General features: G+C 49.4%; 1 protein-coding gene across 1 annotated transcript in view; it reads left to right on the top strand.

Moving 5' to 3' along the window:
* The window catches only part of LOC133344260 (potassium voltage-gated channel subfamily KQT member 5-like), a 479,339-nt gene that overhangs the window by 400,605 nt on the left and 57,863 nt on the right, over window positions 1-20,871 (top strand). Inside the window, exons 3-4 of the mRNA XM_061554335.1 lie at window positions 5,130-5,256; window positions 8,699-8,874. Of these exons, the coding sequence (XP_061410319.1) occupies window positions 5,130-5,256; window positions 8,699-8,874 (303 nt within the window). The remainder of the gene's footprint in view (window positions 1-5,129; window positions 5,257-8,698; window positions 8,875-20,871) is intronic.

Consider the following 20,871-nt stretch of genomic DNA (forward strand, 5'->3'; position numbering starts at 1 on the left):
AACACGGGGTCAGGTTGGGGACACGTCAACCGACACGGGGTCACGTTATGGACACGTCACCAACAACGGGGTCACGTTATGGACACGTAGCCAACACGGGGTCACGTTATGGACACGTAGCCAACACGGGGTCACGTTATGGACACGTCATCAACACGGGGTCACGTTATGGACACGTAGCCAACACGGGGTCACGTTATGGACACGTAGCCAACACGGGGTCACGTTATGGACACGTAGCCAACACGGGGTCACGTTATGGACACGTAGCCAACACGGGGTCACGTTATGGACACGTCATCAACACGGGGTCACGTTATGGACACGTAGCCAACACGGGGTCACGTTATGGACACGTAGCCAACACGGGGTCACGTTATGGACACGTAGCCAACACGGGGTCACGTTATGGACACGTAGCCAATACGGGGTCACGTTATGGACACGTCATCAACACGGGGTCACGTTATGGACACGTCATCAACACGGGGTCACGTTATGGACACGTAGCCAACACGGGGTCACGTTATGGACACGTAGCCAACACGGGGTCACGTTATGGACACGTCATCAACACGGGGTCACGTTATGGACACGTCATCGACACGGGGTCACGTTATGGACACGTAGCCAACACGGGGTCACGTTATGGACACGTCATCAACACGGGGTCACGTTATGGACACGTCATCAACACGGGGTCACGTTATGGACACGTCACTAACACGGGGTCACGTTATGGACACGTCACCAACACGGGGTCACGTTACGGACACGTAGCCAACACGGGGTCAGGTTGGGGACACGTCATCAACACGGGGTCACGTTATGGACACGTCATCAACACGGGGTCACGTTGTGGACACGTCAACAACACGGGGTCACGTTATGGACACGTCACCAACACGGGGTCACGTTATGGACACGTAGCCAACACGGGGTCAGGTTGGGGACACGTCATCAACACGGGGTCACGTTATGGACACGTCATCAACACGGGGTCATGTTATGGACACGTCATCAACACGGGGTCACGTTGTGGACACGTCAACAACACGGGGTCACGTTATGGACACGTCACTAACACGGGGTCACGTTATGGACACGTAGCCAACACGGGGTCACGTTATGGACACGTCATCAACACGGGGTCACGTTATGGACACGTCAACAACACGGGGTCACGTTATGGACACGTCACAAACACGGGGTCACGTTATGGACACGTCACTAACACGGGGTCACGTTATGGACACGTAGCCAACACGGGGTCACGTTATGGACACGTCATCAACACGGGGTCACGTTATGGACACGTCATCAACACGGGGTCACGTTATGGACACGTCATCAACACGGGGTCACGTTATGGACACGTCACCAGCTAGCTCCACTGAGTAGAACACCTCTCGGCTGCAAGCTACGGTTTGCGTAATTTGGCAATACAACGATATATGATAATATCATACGATAGAAGAGACCCACTATAATTCTATTGCCCATTTGGAAAACATTCCGTTGTGTCGCGTTAACCATTACTCAGCTTCTCATTTTGACTTAAACTTTCGTGACTGCAGGAATTCATAATCTTGGTTCTTTCGGTAAAGTCACGGAGATAGAAAAGAAAAATAAAAAAAAATAAAATTAAATTTAAATAAAAAATGTAACATTTTCTCTCCACCTAAAGAAGACCGCTTGTGTTGCGATCGGAACGTCGTGGGTTTTATTTTATTTTCTATTTATTATTTGTATTTAATTTTCTATCTACGTGACTTTAACGAAAGAACAAAGAATATCAGTTTTTCATCTTACGCATTTCATTTCCTGGCTGTATTTGTGAAATAATAAAAGAACAATCGGGAAAGTTGTCGATGCATAAGTTGCCAATGCCCATCACGTCACTGCTCTGCACAATTTGTCACGGATTACTTCTTGTGTAACTGGCAGCAAGTGCATTGTTGGCTTTATCAACTCTAAAGTTCCAGGGATTCCACGGCTTTTTGTGGCAAACTCGCATTGAGTGAACTGCAGTTGAACAACTTCGAGTTAATCCCACTTGAGCTGGAAGTGGAGCATAATGGAAAAAAATTGTATGCGATTCTGTTAAAACGTAAAATACAAAAAATTGTATGCGATTCTGTTAAAACGTAAAATACAATGACAAAGTTAGGGTGAAACTGATATCGCGAAAATTGTCACTTGGTGAAAAATGTCATTCGTATTGTGTCGTAAAAAATTGGCACGAGCGGATCGGCAGCTCCGGGAAATGTTGCGGTCGCGCCAGTGCGGCTGGTTACATTGGGAAATAACCACCGCCGCCTCCCGTTGTCTCGACGGGGTCGTTCACGAGGGAGGGTCGCGAGAACGTCCCATTGATGCCTCGATCAGGGCCGCGTCTTTGAAGCCAGAAGCGGATCCTCCCGTGGGAGCGTCAACTTGAAAAGTCTGCCCTTTCATTGCCGCTCAAACAATAAACACTGAGGCCACCCAGGGGACTTGGGGGCATTAGGACCGGGCCTGCTTCTGGGATATTAATGATATTTTTCCAATCTCGGTGACGCACTGGCACAGCTGAGGAAATTCATTACCTGCCTCCCCTCGCAGAATTTAATCTGCCTCCACTTCCTGGCAGGAGAATTCTCCCTCGCAAATTTGCCGTTCACAAATTCATTTTGACATTTTTATTGCCCCATTCCTGGATTATTTTTGGTGATCCTCAGCTTTAAGTGCATAATAATTTCTGTAAAATGCATTTATTTATTTATGAAGCTGAATTGGCCCAAGCGGTGCTTGGGCAGCTGCTCGTGTGACAGAGGCTTCATTGTCCAGCCAGAGGCAGATCATTTCCAGTTTGGGGATCGTCAGCCAAGAGACACTGATTTTTATGAAAAGGTTTACACGGCTCATTTAATGAGCTCAGAGCACTCGCGGGAGGTGTATGTAAATTAATGTTATGGCACTGATAATCACGTGTACACATGCTGCATATTCAGTGTCATGGTGACTTGTGTAACGGCAATGGTTTTTTCGCCTTCACCCAGGACATTTTTTTCCCGCAATAACGTATAATATGCAAACACGAGTGTAATGCACTCGTGTTTGTTGCGATAATGTTCGCTCCCCTGTGATGTGTTGAAGCCGTACTATTAATGAGCAGAAGGAGCTTAATCATGTCGGAAATGTGATGTGTCCAAGAGAAAACAGTACAGCAGTGGATTGTATCTATTTTTTATTTGTGGTTTTTTTTTAATCCAGGTATTCCAGTTTCCACCTACGAGCCAAACGCTCATGAATGGAATGGGCTGAACATCCCAATGTGGCATCCTCCTGAAAAGGAGTCTTGAGACTCAAGCTTTCCTGGGTTAAGGGCATTATTGTTATTTTTCATACAAACACATCTGGACGAGTAGCTATAGAACTCAAATAACCATTGAAGGTTGCGAGTTCAAATGTAAGTTCAGCATCAGTGTATCTCAACATCTGTGTGAGCTTGTTCAGATTGGTACCACTTTGTGGCCAGACACGAGTATTGGACTGATAGAGGCTGGCAGTTCTGCCAGAGGAATTCCAACAGAGATGAGCGATACCCTCCACTTGTTCGACCATTGGGACAATGACTTTTCAATTGTGTCATGGGTTACTGCCTCGCCATTTCACGTTGATGATTTGCCCTTTTTAAAATTAATTTTCAGATTGGTATGGGTGGGAGCTCATTTACGGTGCCAGGGCACGGAGATGGCACCCCTGGGAAACCGGGTTCGAATCCACGTTCTATGAACCCGTATTTAAATTGGGTTGTCTCGTGTGGTGCTGTCAATGGTCTCAAGCCCAGTCACCAATCTCTGAACAGCAAAAGATCAAATTTAATCGGACTTGTCATGTAAATTGGAAGAAAAAAGATTGTAGAATTGTAGTTTGCCTACCGTGTGACGAATGCCTCTGCAACAGGGCGGTTGGGAATGTGCAGCATCCCCAGAGTGACTAAGAGATCACTCCAAGGGATCTCAGCAGTAACGAGAATGGAGGCAGGGGGTGCATTGCCCCCCCCCCCCCCCAAAGCTACGAGTTGGGGCCCCTTTTACAACCACCATGAGATGTGTTTTCAACCGTATTGGGGCCCTACCTGAACGATTGCCGCACCCCCTGAGCTGATCATGTAGTTGCGCTACAAGATCTCAGTAGCAGTTGTGTGGTATCAATTTCTGCGGGTTATTTTCTGTCGAATACGAGGTGATGTAGCTCTTCTCGAGAGCTCTGAATGGATGCATGTCCCCCGACGTGACACCGATAATTCAGTCAAATTTGAATAATGCAGTCACATCTGACAAGTGTTGTTTAGTTCTCTGAACAACTGGAAGAAAGTGTAGCTCTCCCAGTGCATCAAGAGCCATGGAAGTCTCTGGATTGCGGTGGTCACTGGCTGGCTGTCGGAATGTCTTCGCAGAAAGAAACAGCGAAAATTCAATAATGTTCCCATCACATGCTGTCAGGGAACCTTAAATGGGGGGGGGGGTGATAGGTGCTGGGGGGTTGGGGGCCGATGGGTGGGGGCCTTGCCCAATGTACCTTGTCCATGATGATGGACAGTAACACGGCTAGACAGCAAAATTTGAGAGTTCTAGTATTTTTAGAAGATTGCATCTCTAGGGTGCTGTTTATCTTGTACATTGTGCAGTATCTCTGCGTGTGTTGCTGTGTGTGTGTAAGCCTGTAAGCCTTGGGAGTGGTACTATAGTGGTTTTCGCGTTGCCTTTGTTCTTATATTTCTGTGTAAAACGAAGTAGTATACAATCAGCTACGAACCCGTCCCCCCGAGTTCGATTCCCGCTCACGGCCAACACCAGTGTCGATTATCTGAATGGGTTCTCGTCCTCCCCGAGGTTGACTCAAATGAGTACCTGGTGTGGTATGTAAACATCGCCACTAGCGAGACAAAGGCAGCCATGCACGGTGCTGGTCACCCATCCCCTTGCGTGCCGTGTCGGCCTTCATAGTGCTCATGAACAGCACTTGCCCCAACAAGTCTGTGAAGGCGGCGGTATCGTGTACCGTACCACCCTCAATAGGTCTGTACCAACGGCACTTGCCTCAATAGCCAACGGGGAATGTTTGTTTTTGTGTCTCCGCAGGAGGGCATCATGATGGTTCTGTTCGGCCTCGAGTATTTCCTGAGGATCTGGGCAGCCGGGTGCTGCTGCCGCTACCGCGGCTGGCAGGGGCGCCTCCGTTTCGCCCGCAAGCCCTTCTGCATCATCGGTGACTCTGTCTGACCGCCTTTACATCTGTCCATGCGCTTGATCGTCTGTCCGACCGTCTGCCTGCTTGAACTTCCATTTCTCCATTTTGCTCGTCTCTGTGTGATCATTCACATGTCTGCCCAACTGTCTGACCCTCCTTCCATCCATTCATCCACTTGTCTGCCCACCGATCTGTTATGTCCGTGTATATGTCTGTCTTCCTGGCAGTCCATCCGTGCGTCCGTATGCCCGTTTGCCATTCTATCTGTCCATGTCGTCTTCATCTGCCCGTTTGGCTCTCCAGTATCTCAGTCTGTACGTCTCTCATTATATTTTCCCTGCCTGTTTCGTTCTCACTCACCGCCTCCCTTTGCTTCTCTCTGTTATTATTCGCGTCGCTGACTTTGTCCGCTTTCATCCCTCGGTATCTCTAGCTCTTTGCCTTAGCCCACACAACTCTGGTATGCTTCAGGCAAACAAGCAGCAGACAAAACGTTGTGAAGGCAATGATTAAACTGCGCATTCGCCTATTATTTTGTTCATCGGATACAAAGCCCGAGCGTCACTACGCTCATAATCCCGCGTGAGCCTCGTGTCTTTTCGGATTGGCTTTTAAAAATGTAGATTGAACTTCGTTTTGAGTATGCATTGACAGAAATAATATAAAAAATAATATTCACCATTCAATTACCCAAAGTGGCTCCTTGCATTCATCACTATGGATAATAACAATGATCACCAACACGACCATTATATTTAGACCGACATAGCAATTGCTCTGAGTTTCTCGATCAGCCAAAGACCTCGACCTTTACAATTCAACATCATCAGCAGGAGCAGCAGTCATGCTCAATCCACTGTTGGACGAAGGCCTCCCCAAGCCATTGCCGTCTTTCTTGGTGCCGCGGTGCAACAATCCATCTGGCTTACACATGCCGGCTGCTGCACAGTGGACCACCTCTCAAGATGCGCTCTCTCTCCTTTGCCTGCCGCTCCATCGCCAGTCTCGCCCACTCGGCACCGTCCCTCAAACTGCCGTGTCCTGCCCATGCCCACTTATGTTCCTGAACGGTCAAAGTTTTTTACGTTGCTAATCTTCGAATTCATCATTTACTTTTGGGACGGATCGCGTCAGTAGAATGTGTGTGGGGAGCGGTAGTGTAGCTGTCAGCGCTCTGCTCGTGGCTAACACCAGTGGTGATAATGATTATCTGAACCGGTCCTGGGCCTCCTCCCAAAGATCGACTCATTCTCAAATGAGTGCCTGATGCGATGTGAAAACATCGCCACTGGGGAGATAGAGAAAATTGGGCGTGATGGTGACCACCCGCCACCTCATCTACCCTGCCGGCTTACATAGGTGCTCGCTAACAACACTTGCCCCAACAGTCTGTTAAGGCTATTCGGGGAGTTTTTGTCTTTGTCCACCTGCAAATTAATAAAGCTGTCACGTGAAAAAAAACGTGCCAATGTATTTCTTGCTTCAGCACTCCGATGTGTTGGAGAGCAATTTGCAACAATGAAACATACGACATTTCACTGGTCGATGCAAACATCACGCCATTAGATTTAAGGCCCAGGACTGGAGTCCGTTTTCACAATTCTGACATCTGCCTGATAACGTTGGTTTTAAATGTGCTCGTGTCCTCTGAAGTCGACATGCAACGTGGATATCAGAACCTCCGTTCAGGAGAGAGGGGGAGCAATAGGTGGAGGCTCAGGAGGCATCGTACGGCTCGCCACAAACTCCATCAAACTCAACATCCGCCACCGACCCTCTTGGACGCCTGCTTTAGTGCGTTTTTTTCTTTCAAACGGCGCCACAGGCACAGATGTGACCACCGCCCGCAATGGACACGTAATTCTCTCCGCGATGTCTCACTTGGTTCAAATTACCGTGGGCGGTAGATGCCAACGAAAGAGTCATTGGACACCCCGGCAACGTGCCGCTCACGTGGGGCTGAGCAGTGCCCGGTTTGTCCGCCCCCCCGGCCCCCCACCACCGCCGCCACCGCCGCTGCTGCTGCTGCTGCTGCGGTGTCCTCGTGGCAAAGGAGTGCACTGGGTCACGTAGCGGTAGGCACCGGCGCAGTCCCACAGAGGCGATGTTCTGAGCTCCGAGCTGACTCTGTATCAGACAAAGGAAAATGTATCTGCCCGAGCCGACTTACGTGACCGGGAATACATTGGTGAACAGTGATCCGTGTTTGTGCAACATTTTCAATTTCTCACGTGGAGCGTGCAGTTTGGTTTCTTTTGCTCCGTTATAATCACCTCGTCCGCTGTTACTCGGATTTGTTTTGCTTTCGGCATCGTTGTGACCTAGGTCACTCTTGGAAATGAGACTCCTCTATCCTGGCCTCTCGAGCTCTCACGCTGGTTACACGAGATCAGCTTCCCTTGACTTGACATGCAGTTTTCCCAGCTGGATCTGTGGACGTTGGATGGGCAGCCTGACTCTGCGTTAACACTCGTGCCACACGGCGAGAAGCGGCTCCTTGCTTCGATTCCCGACTCCTCGGGTGTCTTTCTGTTTGGAGTTTGCGTTCTCTCCCACTGCTCTGCAAGGGTTTCTTCCAGGTTCTCTGGTTTCCTCCCCTTCGCGGGGGAAAAAAACATGCAAGGTGACATCCCAGCGCTGAAAAAAATACACCTGGAAATTACTGTAATTGGGGTTACACACAGCAGAAACATCGCTCTCGGCTGCGAAAACTTGGCAGGACCCTCCTGAAAAAAAGTTTGAGACTCAATTAAGCTTTCCTGGGTCAGCAAGCAGAATAAATAAATGTCTCTCTCGGCAATGCTACAGCTATTCTTGAAATCTCATAGCTGGTGTTATAATCTCATAGGATTCTGTATATCATCATAGCTGGCTCTGTAGTCTTATAGTGACCTATATTCTCACTTGTCCCTGCTGTGTCTGTTCTCCTACTTGACTTTAGCTACATAACTGCATCTAGAATTCCATATCTGGTCCTCTAGACATCATAAATGTCTCCGTATACAAATAGTAAAGTGTATCCTATCATTTCTAGATTTGAAGCTTTCGTGACTGCAAGGATTCATACTCTTAGGTTTTTTCGGTAAAGTCACGTAGGTAAAAATAAATAATAAAAATAATAGAAATAAAAAATAAAAATTATAAATCACGACGTTTCGGAGGCAACACAAGTCTCCGTCATCAGGTGGGACCGTTACTTTTACTCACCGGTTACAGTAAATCTAGCTGTGACGGTCCCACCTGATGACGGAGACTTGTGTTGCCTCCGAAACGTCGTGATTTATACTTTTTATTTCTATTACAATTTCTATTATTTTTATTATTTATTTTTACCTACGCGTGACTTTACCGAAAAAACCTAAGAGTATGTATCCCATCAGTAGATTCTACAGGCACACGGCTGTCTCTGTGTTCACATCGCCGTGCGTGTGTCCCCGTGGCTGGCGCCGCTGCGCTGCAGACAGCATCGTGCTGGTGGCCTCCCTGGCGGTGATCGCCGCCGGCACCCAGGGCAACATCTTTGCCACGTCGGCGCTGCGCTCGCTGCGCTTCCTGCAGATCCTGCGCATGGTGCGCATGGACCGCAGGGGCGGCACCTGGAAGCTGCTGGGCTCCGTGGTCTACGCGCACAGCAAGGTGACGCGCGCGTCCGCACACGCGCACAGCAAGGTGACGCGCGCGTCCGCACACGCGCGCGTCCGCACACGCGCGAAGCGCACACAAATACGCAGAGACAAAGGTACCCCCCGGGTTTGCCCATCGAGCGGTGTTCTTCACTCATTTTCAGATGGGGGGGTGGGGGTGGTGGGGGGGGGGGGCACGCGTTTGTAACCGCTGGGGTTTGACAGCACGATGGAGGTGTTTTCATATTTGTGTATTTGTCTGTCGGGGGCTGCACCAAAGGCCACCAGGGGCTGGCAGTGGCCCGCGGGCCTTGCAATGACAAACAATGCCACAGAGACTGTCGGAGGACGCTTTGTTTGCGGACATGTGTTAAACTCGCACAGCACACGAGGGGGTGACTACCCAGCACGACCTCCTTTTTTTCTCCAGTGCTGAGGTTTTCACACCACGCCAGATACTAATTTATGACTGAGTCGACCTAAGCGAAGCCCAGGAATGGTTCAGATATTGGTTACCGATAGTTGGCTGTGAGCGGGAATTAAACTCGGGTCGTCGGATTCGCAGCGCAGTGCGCTCGCCACTACACTACCGCTGCCCAGAGAGACACGTGCACGCATGCTGACACGCACACAGACGCGCACACACACAGGCACACACACAGGCACACACACACGCGCACACACACACGCGCACACACACACACACGCACACACACACAGGCGCACACACACAGGCACACACACACAGGCGCACACACACAGGCGCACACACACAGGCGCACACACACACGCGCACACACACACGCGCACACACACACGCGCACACACACACAGGCACCCACACACGCACACACACACAGGCACACACACACATACGCACACGCGCACACACACACACAGGCATATCTCGAGCACTGCTCCCATTTTTATCCCGGTGTCAATATGGCACCCGTCCGGTTTAACCTCGCGGGCACCAATTTAACAGTGGATTCATCTTCAGAAATAAAATCAAAGCGACCGGCTCTGCAGGTGGGGCCTGCCGTGGACTTCACTCTCCTCGTCCCTCGTTCCCAATGGCAGCCCAGCAAAAGCGCCGAGAGCTCAGAATTCAAAGACACTGAATGAATCTGTGCAATGCCGACGTTCTTGCGAGAACACATCAGAGTCTATCAACGTCAAATATAAATCGACATTAAGTGGAAAAAACTGACAATCATTACTTAAGGATCGGGCTCATATCGTCGCAAAAAAACATCCTCAAAGATTACCACAAAGTCTTTGGCACTACAATTAAAATAACAATTTTAATTATATTAATTGTTTTGCTGTCCGCATTGCGTCTTAAGATGACCACATTTCCACTGGGAGCTCTCACGGAGCGGTGCGACATCAACTCAAATTATAACAACAATGATACGAAGTTCAACTTGTAACACGAGGCTGCCGCGGGCGCAGCGTTCGCTCGTAGAGAGAGAGAGACAACGATCCGAAGGCGCCAGGAACCACGGACAAGCGGGAAGGCAGCAGCCAGTCAGTCAGCCTGTGCCTACAAGTGCCCAAACTCTGAGGTCCCTTGTATATTAAATACGTTTTCAGGCAAACACATTCCTGCGGAGGGAGCTGGTAGGAACGTTGGGTTGCTCGGTCAATGGCCAGGGTCAACGGCGGCGTGGTGTTTTCTGCCAAAATGCCCGACTGTGAGGGCGGGCACAAGCCGGCGTGAGTAGGTTAAACGTTGAGTTTTATAAGGGCACCACGGGGTGACCAGCCCCTCCCCACCCAGCCCCACCCCTCCCACCCCCCACCCAGCCCCACCCTCCCCACCCAGCCACTCCCACCCTCCCCTCCCCACCCTGCCCCTCCTCACCCTCTCCACCCAGCCCCACCCCTCCCATTTTTGGATGCACGACGGACGGACGGACACAATAATCCCCTGTGGGTTGATGTAACCAGGAGGTTCCTACCAGTATTAATGAGTATTTGCATGTGGGAAGACGCTGAAGGTTTCGCGGTGGCGAGATGTTAACTGCCTCGCATGATATGCAGGAGGTCGTGGGTTCGATCTCGACCCCTGACGCCTGCTGCTGTATATTTGGAGTGTGCGTGTCTTTCTCCGCATGGTAGCGTGGCACTTTTCTCGGGTCCTCCGGTTTTTCCCTCCACATTTATAAACGTGCTTTGAGAGCATTTGGCTGCTATAAAATGCCACGTGATCAGCCACTTAGTTGCGCTATCATTTGTGGCCAGGTCACTTCTGCAAAAGAACTACATAGCCTTACCTAGTAAAATACTAAATCGTTTAGCTACTGAAGAACCCGGAGAAACCCAGCGCATGCAAAGGGGGCAACCACTCCATCCCATACGGACAGAAGAGTTCCCATTGTTCGCTGTACTGCCTTCCCCTGGCCAGCCAGTGTACGGAACCTCGACCTCCACAGGAAGAGAGTTTCACAACGCCTGTCCGTCCGCCAATCCTCGTTACCTCCACAGTGCAGGTTGAGAGGCGTGTATAGCCACCACTAGGCCTCGGCAAGGCAAGGTAAAAGTGTAAAAACAACGAGCCTACCTTTACCCTACCTTTTACCTTACCACAATACAATCACTCTACCCTACCTTTTACCATATAGCAGGTAAGGTAAAAGTGTAAAAAGCAACGAGCCTACCTTTACCCTACCTTTTACCTTACCACAATACAATCACTCGACCCTACCTTTTACCATATAGCAGGTAAGGTAAAAGTGTAAAAAGCAACGAGCCTACCTTTACCCTACCCTTTACCCGGTAAAAAGGGTACAATTATTCTTTGGTTCTTTCGGTAAAGTCACGTATAAAGATAAAATAATAAATTAAATAATAGCATACGACGTTTCGATTGCAACACAAGCAATCATCATCAGGTATAAATGAAATAGCAACAAAAAATCTAACCAGAAAACTATAGACAGACATATAAGCAGACAGATATCACCAAGATACATAGAGAGAGAGAGTAACAGGTACAGAGAGGGAGATCGTCTCTGTTGAGTGGCCTTAAATAGGCAGAGAGGGCGGGGGCAGAGAGATGGAGGGGATTAGATAAAAAATTAACATGTCAATGAGTGCGGAAAACGCGTAACCAATTAACATGTCAATGAGTGCGGAAAACGCGTAGTAAAGAAAGCAAGTTTGAACATTAGGAGAGAGGGAGAAAGAACACACTAAATTAAATAACCTAGCAAAATATCGAAATGTTATGTAATACAACACAGAGAGTCGGTCAACACACAATTAATGCATAGCCTGGTCGATTACGTATTTCAAAGATTGCTAAGTTAGAATTTAAGTGTGAAAATTGCAAAGAAAGACAAAACATAAAAACAAGATGACGATCTCCCTCTCTGTACCTGTGTTACTCTCTCTATGTATCTTGGTGATATCTGTCTGCTTATATGTCTGTCTATAGTTTTCTGGTTATATTTTGTGTTGCTATTTCATTTATACATGATGATGATTGCTTGTGTTGCAATCGAAACGTCGTATGCTATTACTTAATTTATTATTTTATCTTTATATGTGACTTTACCGAAAGAACCAAAGAATAATTCCTGCAGTCACGAAAGCTCCAAAATTAAGATTGAAGGGTACAATTACCTTACCTTGCCGAGGCATAGTCACCACCACCACAGTGCTGGTGTAGAGGAGTGTATAGCCACCACCACCACAGTGCTGGTGTAGAGGAGTGTATAGCCACCACCACCACAGTGCTGGTGTAGAGGAGTGTATAGTCACCACCATCACAGTGCTGGTGTAGAGGAGTGTATAGTCACCACCACCACAGTGCTGGTTTAGAGGAGTGTATAGTCACCACCATCACAGTGCTGGTGTAGAGGAGTGTATAGCCACCACCACCACAGTGCTGGTGTAGAGGAGTGTATAGCCACCACCACCACAGTGCTGGTGTAGAGGAGTGTATAGCCACCACCACCACAGTGCTGGTGTAGAGGAGTGTATAGCCACCACCACCACAGTGCTGGTGTAGAGGAGTGTATAGCCACCACCACCACAGTGCTGGTGTAGAGGAGTGTATAGCCACCACCACCACAGTGCTGGTGTAGAGGAGTGTATAGCCACCACCACCACAGTGCTGGTGTAGAGGAGTGTATAGCCACCACCATCACAGTGCTGGTGTAGAGGAGTGTATAGCCACCACCACCACAGTGCTGGTGTAGAGGAGTGTATAGCCACCACCACCACAGTGCTGGTGTAGAGGAGTGTATAGCCACCACCACCACAGTGCTGGTGTAGAGGAGTGTATAGCCACCACCATCACAGTGCTGGTGTAGAGGAGTGTATAGCCACCACCACCACAGTGCTGGTGTAGAGGAGTGTATAGCCACCACCATCACAGTGCTGGTGTAGAGGAGTGTATAGTCACCACCACCACAGTGCTGGTTTAGAGGAGTGTATAGTCACCACCACCACAGTGCTGGTTTAGAGGAGTGTATAGTCACCACCACCACAGTGCTGGTGTAGAGGAGTGTATACCCACCACCATCACAGTGCTGGTGTAGAGGAGTGTATAGTCACCACCATCACAGTGCTGGTGTAGAGGAGTGTATAGCCACCACCACCACAGTGCTGGTGTAGAGGAGTGTATAGTCACCACCACCACAGTGCTGGTGTAGAGGAGTGTATAGTCACCACCACCACAGTGCTGGTGTAGAGGAGTGTATAGTCACCACCACCACAGTGCTGGTGTAGAGGAGTGTATAGTCACCACCACCACAGTGCTGGTGTAGAGGAGTGTATAGCCACCACCACCACAGTGCTGGTGTAGAGGAGTGTATAGTCACCACCACCACAGTGCTGGTGTAGAGGAGTGTATAGTCACCACCACCACAGTGCTGGTGTAGAGGAGTGTATAGTCACCACCACCACAGTGCTGGTTTAGAGGAGTGTATAGCCACCACCACCACAGTGCTGGTGTAGAGGAGTGTATAGTCACCACCACCACAGTGCTGGTTTAGAGGAGTGTATAGTCACCACCACCACAGTGCTGGTGTAGAGGAGTGTATAGTCACCACCACCACAGTGCTGGTTTAGAGGAGTGTATAGCCACCACCACCACAGTGCTGGTGTAGAGGAGTGTATAGTCACCACCACCACAGTGCTGGTGTAGAGGAGTGTATAGTCACCACCACCACAGTGCTGGTTTAGAGGAGTGTATAGTCACCACCACCACAGTGCTGGTTTAGAGGAGTGTATAGTCACCACCACCACAGTGCTGGTTTAGAGGAGTGTATAGCCACCACCACCACAGTGCTGGTTTAGAGGAGTGTATAGTCACCACCACCACAGTGCTGGTGTAGAGGAGTGTATAGTCACCACCACCACAGTGCTGGTTTAGAGGAGTGTATAGTCACCACCATCACAGTGCTGGTTTAGAGGAGTGTATAGTCACCACCACCACAGTGCTGGTGTAGAGGAGTGTATAGTCACCACCATCACAGTGCTGGTTTAGAGGAGTGTATAGTCACCACCACCACAGTGCTGGTGTAGAGGAGTGTATAGTCACCACCACCACAGTGCTGGTTTAGAGGAGTGTATAGCCACCACCACCACAGTGCTGGTGTAGAGGAGTGTATAGTCACCACCACCACAGTGCTGGTTTAGAGGAGTGTATAGTCACCACCACCACAGTGCTGGTGTAGAGGAGTGTATAGTCACCACCACCACAGTGCTGGTTTAGAGGAGTGTATAGCCACCACCACCACAGTGCTGGTGTAGAGGAGTGTATAGTCACCACCACCACAGTGCTGGTGTAAAGGAGTGTATAGTCACCACCACCACAGTGCTGGTTTAGAGGAGTGTATAGTCACCACCACCACAGTGCTGGTTTAGAGGAGTGTATAGTCACCACCACCACAGTGCTGGTTTAGAGGAGTGTATAGCTACCACCACCACAGTGCTGGTTTAGAGGAGTGTATAGTCACCACCACCACAGTGCTGGTGTAGAGGAGTGTATAGTCACCACCACCACAGTGCTGGTTTAGAGGAGTGTATAGTCACCACCACCACAGTGCTGGTGTAGAGGAGTGTATAGTCACCACCATCACAGTGCTGGTTTAGAGGAGTGTATAGTCACCACCACCACAGTGCTGGTGTAGAGGAGTGTATAGTCACCACCATCACAGTGCTGGTTTAGAGGAGTGTATAGTCACCACCATCACAGTGCTGGTTTAGAGGAGTGTATAGTCACCACCACCACAGTGCTGGTGTAGAGGAGTGTATAGTCACCACCATCACAGTGCTGGTTTAGAGGAGTGTATAGTCACCACCACCACAGTGCTGGTGTAGAGGAGTGTATAGTCACCACCATCACAGTGCTGGTTTAGAGGAGTGTATAGTCACCACCACCACAGTGCTGGTTTAGAGGAGTGTATAGCCACCACCACCACAGTGCTGGTGTAGAGGAGTGTATAGTCACCACCATCACAGTGCTGGTGTAGAGGAGTGTATAGCCACCACCACCACAGTGCTGGTTTAGAGGAGTGTATAGTCACCACCACCACAGTGCTGGTTTAGAGGAGTGTATAGCCACCACCACCACAGTGCTGGTGTAGAGGAGTGTATAGTCACCACCACCACAGTGCTGCTGTAGAGGAGTGTATAGTCACCACCACCACAGTGCTGGTGTAGATGAGTGTATAGCCACCACCACCACAGTGCTGGTTTAGAGGAGTGTATAGTCACCACCACCACAGTGCTGGTTTAGAGGAGTGTATAGTCACCACCACCACAGTGCTGGTTTAGAGGAGTGTATAGCCACCACCACCACAGTGCTGGTTTAGAGGAGTGTATAGTCACCACCACCACAGTGCTGGTTTAGAGGAGTGCATAGCCACCACCACCACCACAGTGCTGGTTTAGAGGAGTGTATAGTCACCACCACCACAGTGCTGGTTTAGAGGAGTGTATAGCCACCACCACCATCACAGTGCTGGTTTAGAGGAGTGTATAGTCACCACCACCACAGTGCTGGTTTAGAGGAGTGTATAGTCACCACCACCACAGTGCTGGTTTAGAGGAGTGTATAGTCACCACCATCACAGTGCTGGTTTAGAGGAGTGTATAGTCACCACCACCACAGTGCTGGTTTAGAGGAGTGTATAGCCACCACCACCACCACAGTGCTGGTTTAGAGGAGTGTATAGTCACCACCACCACAGTGCTGGTTTAGAGGAGTGCATAGCCACCACCACCACCACAGTGCTGGTGTAGAGGAGTGTATAGTCACCACCATCACAGTGCTGGTGTAGAGGAGTGTATAGTCACCACCACAGTGCTGGTGTAGAGGAGTGTATAGTCACCACCACCACAGTGCTGGTTTAGAGGAGTGCATAGCCACCACCACCACCACAGTGCTGGTTTAGAGGAGTGCATAGCCACCACCACCATCACAGTGCTGGTGTAGAGGAGTGTATAGTCACCACCACCACAGTGCTGGTTTAGAGGAGTGTATAGCCACCACCACCACAGTGCTGGTGTAGAGGAGTGTATAGCCACCACCACCACAGTGCTGGTTTAGAGGAGTGCATAGCCACCACCACCACCACAGTACTGGTTTAGAGGAGTGTATAGTCACCACCACCACCACAGTGCTGGTTTAGAGGAGTGTATAGTCACCACCACCACAGTGCTGGTGTAGAGGAGTGTATAGCCACCACCACCACAGTGCTGGTTTAGAGTGTATAGCCACCACCACCACAGTGCTGGTTTAGAGGAGTGTATAGTCACCACCACAGTGCTGGTTTAGAGGCCACTTGGCCTATTTTTTAAGTGGACGATCCTAAGAAAAGAAAAAACCAAGAGTTCAACAGCGGGGTTGAGCCTTGTTGCTTCTTGAATTTAAGACTGCCTGGGCGACTTCCAGGTGTTGTAGGCTTGGGCTACGAGGTGGCTAGGGTCTGTCAATATGGAAACGAATTGTTGAACCCATCTGTGCAGCGCTTTGAGTGTTACCCCTCCCGTAGTCGTGGGTTTTCCCCAAGCACTCGAGTTTTCTCCTCTCACATGAAGCCGAACACTCACGGGTAAAATTGGCCAAACATCCCCAATGTAGCGTGAACGGAAGTCTCGAGGCTCATTGAGTTTTTGCATAAGTACACAATACCATTTATTTATTTAGTTTTTGCAAACAAAGAAAAGTTTTGAGTTTTTGCACCAACCAAACATTCCGTGCGACCTCATTATTTTACTTGGGCAGGATCATGACAATACGTGCCGGTGGCGAGTGTGTGTGTGTGCACGGCAGTGTAGCGGCTAACGTGCCCGCGCTACGAACCCGGCAACACAATTTTGATTGCCGCTCACGGCCGCCACCAATAACGATTATTATCTGAACCGGTCCTGGGCTTCTCCTAGGTTGACTCATCTTCAAATGAGTAACTAGTGCAGTGTGTCAACTTGGCAACGAGGGAGACAAAGGCGGCCCGGCGTGGTGCTGGCCACCCATCCCCTCGTGTACCGTGCCGGCTTTCATAGGTGTCCGCTAACAGCACTTTGCCCCAACAGTCTGTTAAAGCTATACGGGGGATCTTTGTCTTTGTGTATCCCAGCAAAAAAACACATTTAGTTGAATATCTCAAAGGAAACAAACCTCTGCACAATTTAGCAATCTTCACTTGCAGCTGCACAGTCGGGCCCTCTCACCTACGTGTTTCTTGCCTGTCAAGAATTTGCAAGCCCCATAGAAGGTCACCCTGACTCTCTCGCCAGACATCTGTCACCTGTTTTCCATAGCAATTTCGCGACCGGCAAGCTGAGATAGAGTTGAGATAGGTTTTCACACGCCCTATATTAAATTGCGCGGCATTTGTTTGTCACGATTAAAGGCCCAACTGCGTTTTTGCGGTCGCTCCGCGTTTTGTGCGGCGCGATGTGCGTCCCGACGCGCCGCTCGACGTGTAAACTCCTGAAGAAGCTCCCAGCGCGTGGAGCAAAACGTCGGACATCGTGCCGAAGATCGCACGGTACGACCTGAAAACACATCGGAGACAATTCAAATATTTGTAACGATTAGAATTGAACAATTTAGCTTTCGTCTCTTTGACGATCCATCGCTGGACGACGGCCTCCACACGCCGTGTGAAAGTTGTTTGACCATACTTCAGCATGCCGGCCAGCGTGGGTTTGTGAGGCAGGGCAGCAGGACCATTCTGGATATCACTCGCCACTGATGAGAACCATGGTTGGGAATACAACTGAAGCTGATGGGTTGACAGCACAGCGCCATTGCTCCACCTCTTTCTGTTCTTTCTCAAGGAGCATAAACCACCACGAGAACTCCGGTCATCCTCGCAGCGGCTTTTGTCTAGCCATCGGACAAAAACGGGCACTGCAGCGCGCGCTTCTGCGGCCGTCTGGAACGCTCTTCGTTTTGACATTAAGAAGCCACTGGAGCTATGCACTTGTATATCTAGATTGAAAACGAATTTCTTTAGAACAGTTTTTTTGTGTTTAGTTTGTTGTGCTTCCTCTGCACCTCCCATTATCACGGTTGGCTACGTACGGTGCGAAAGAAGTTCTACATACATATGTTTTTGACATCACTTGCCTGAAAACCAAATTTTCCTTCTTGTGGATTGCAGTGATTAAGTGAGAGTGGCTCATTGGGCCAAGGCATAGAATACACTTGAGTTCACTTTTACATTACTGCGCCTGCTATGAAGCCCGCACTATGTTATTTTCCCCCGTCAAGTTTTAGCAGACATGAAAGCGTCGCGTTGAATTGAGGTCTACTAATGCACTTTTCATACAACAAAAAAGGACAAACGGGGGAAGATTTTTAAAAAACACTGCCCCTAATACCAAAGGAACGAGCCAGCCGCAAGCACAGTACGGACGCGCCTCTGTGCTTGTTAGTGGCACGTGAATGCACGCACACGTGTCTGTGCGGATGTGTGCATGGTGTAGAGCGGCAAGGCGGTGGTTCCTCCACACATTGCGGGACAAACCTTGCCACCTGGGTTCATTCCTGTCCGTGGAAAGCCCCCAGTGGCAAGTGGTGGTGTTTTGACTAGGGTTGCCACCTCCTGAACTCCACAACTGCGAAGTGGCTTATCACGTGGCAATGTATAGCAGACAAACACTCTAAATACATGTTTCTAAGTGTGCAGGGAAAACCCGGTCGACTCAGCCTAATTGAGTATCTGACGCAGTGTGTGAGCATAGGCACACGGGAGACAAAGGCGGCCGGGCGTGGTGCTGGCCACCCACCCCCTCGTGTGCAGTGCCGGCCTTCATAGGTGCTCGCTAACAGCACTTGCCCTAACAGTCGGTTAAAGGCTATACGGGGAATCTTTGTCTTTGTACCTTTGAGTGCCTGCCATGTGCACTTGTGTTCTGACCCAGATGGGCTTGCTGGGGTAGTGTTGGGTGATCTTGTCACTCTCCTGCCAAGTCAGACCTTTAAATGGTGGTTTTAGCAGTACACAGTCGACAATCTGACACGCTGCCGTGCAATGTAACACCGAGTCAGTTGAAACCCTTCAAACCCATGGCATTCGTTGTTTTTATTCAAGCAGTAATGGCGCAGTCAGTTAAGTTTTCGTTGCAAGCTCGATAAGTCACATTGTCCTCTACTGCTTGTCGTGGCTTTATGAACATTACAGTCATAATCATAATCAGTAGCAGTGCAATGATGCAGACGTATCTATTGATATTCATTAGTCTGCCCTTCCACGATGTCTGGTTAGCATGGAAGAGTAGACCAAAGCACTCTCCTGAAGCAGAACCTGCAATTGCAGGGCCGCACCTTTACCATTTATGGGCACTGCGGTGGCTAGGAGATGTTAACTACCTCGCCTGGTATACAGGAGGCCGTAGGTTTGATCCCTACCCTGACGGCTGTATATTTGGAGTTTGCATGGCTATCTCCCCGTCGTGACGTGGATTTTCCTCCGGATCCTCCAGTTTTTTTCTCCACATTTAGAATGGACATGCGTTCAGAGTATTTTGCTGCTATAAATTTCCACGGTGGCGAAATGTTAACTACCTTGCCTGGTATACAGGAGGTCGTGGGTTTCGATGCTGCCCCTCACGCCTGTATATTTGGAGTTTGCATGTTTATCCCTGTGGTCGTGTGGATTTTTCTCTGGTTATTCCCTCCACAATTAGAAACCTTTTAGAGTATTTGACTGCTTGTAAATTGTCCCGCGATTAGCCACTTTGTTGGGCTATTATTTGTGGACATGTCACTTCTGAAAAATAGCTACGTCGCTCAGTGGGCCTTACCTGGTGAAATAAAACGTTTAGTTTCTTAAATATTCTAGCTCATGTTATACGCATCGAATCGCATGCTTAAGAACCTTACAGCTTTCGATTTGCGTATGTGTTGTGTATAACGGGTTCGCAAGAGACACCCTCCAGCCACTAGAGACCACTCGATTGACAACAGTTCCCGTCCAAGGACGACGGGTGCATTGCAGTAAATCTCAAACGTGCAGGCGAAAATCAGACCGCGACGTGATATACATTGCATCAATTCGTGCGCAATTTGTAAGGCCGCGGTGACACAGACCTATTGCATTTAAAGGTTATAATCCCTTGTTCATCATGACGTCCTTTTTACTTTGATGTCTCAACAGCGCTACGGAGATCGCGTGACGTGAGGGTTCTGCCTTTGTAGTGAGAGTTGTAGTTGATGCTACGGAGGGGGGAGGAGGCGCCTCGCCCCCCCCATGTGGAGTGACGTCAGCCGCTAATTATTATTAATGGAGGGGGGTGTCCATTTGGAAGATTCCACCTGTTAATGATTATTAATGAGGGGGGCTGTTCGATGTGGAGTGACGTCACCTGCTCATGATTATTGATGAGGGGGGAATGGGACATGTGGACTGACGTCACCCGCTCATGATTATTAATGAGGGGGGCTAGCCGATGTGGAGTGACGTCACGCGCGGGACACACAGACATTCTTGGCTAATTATCGTTGTAAATCCCTGAATTATGCCGTGATCCTGGATGGCAA

The sequence above is a fragment of the Lethenteron reissneri genome, chromosome 19, assembly GCF_015708825.2.
Source record: "Lethenteron reissneri isolate LAM-NWPU_2019-01 chromosome 19, ASM1570882v1, whole genome shotgun sequence".
Lineage (NCBI taxonomy): Eukaryota > Metazoa > Chordata > Hyperoartia > Petromyzontiformes > Petromyzontidae > Lethenteron > Lethenteron reissneri.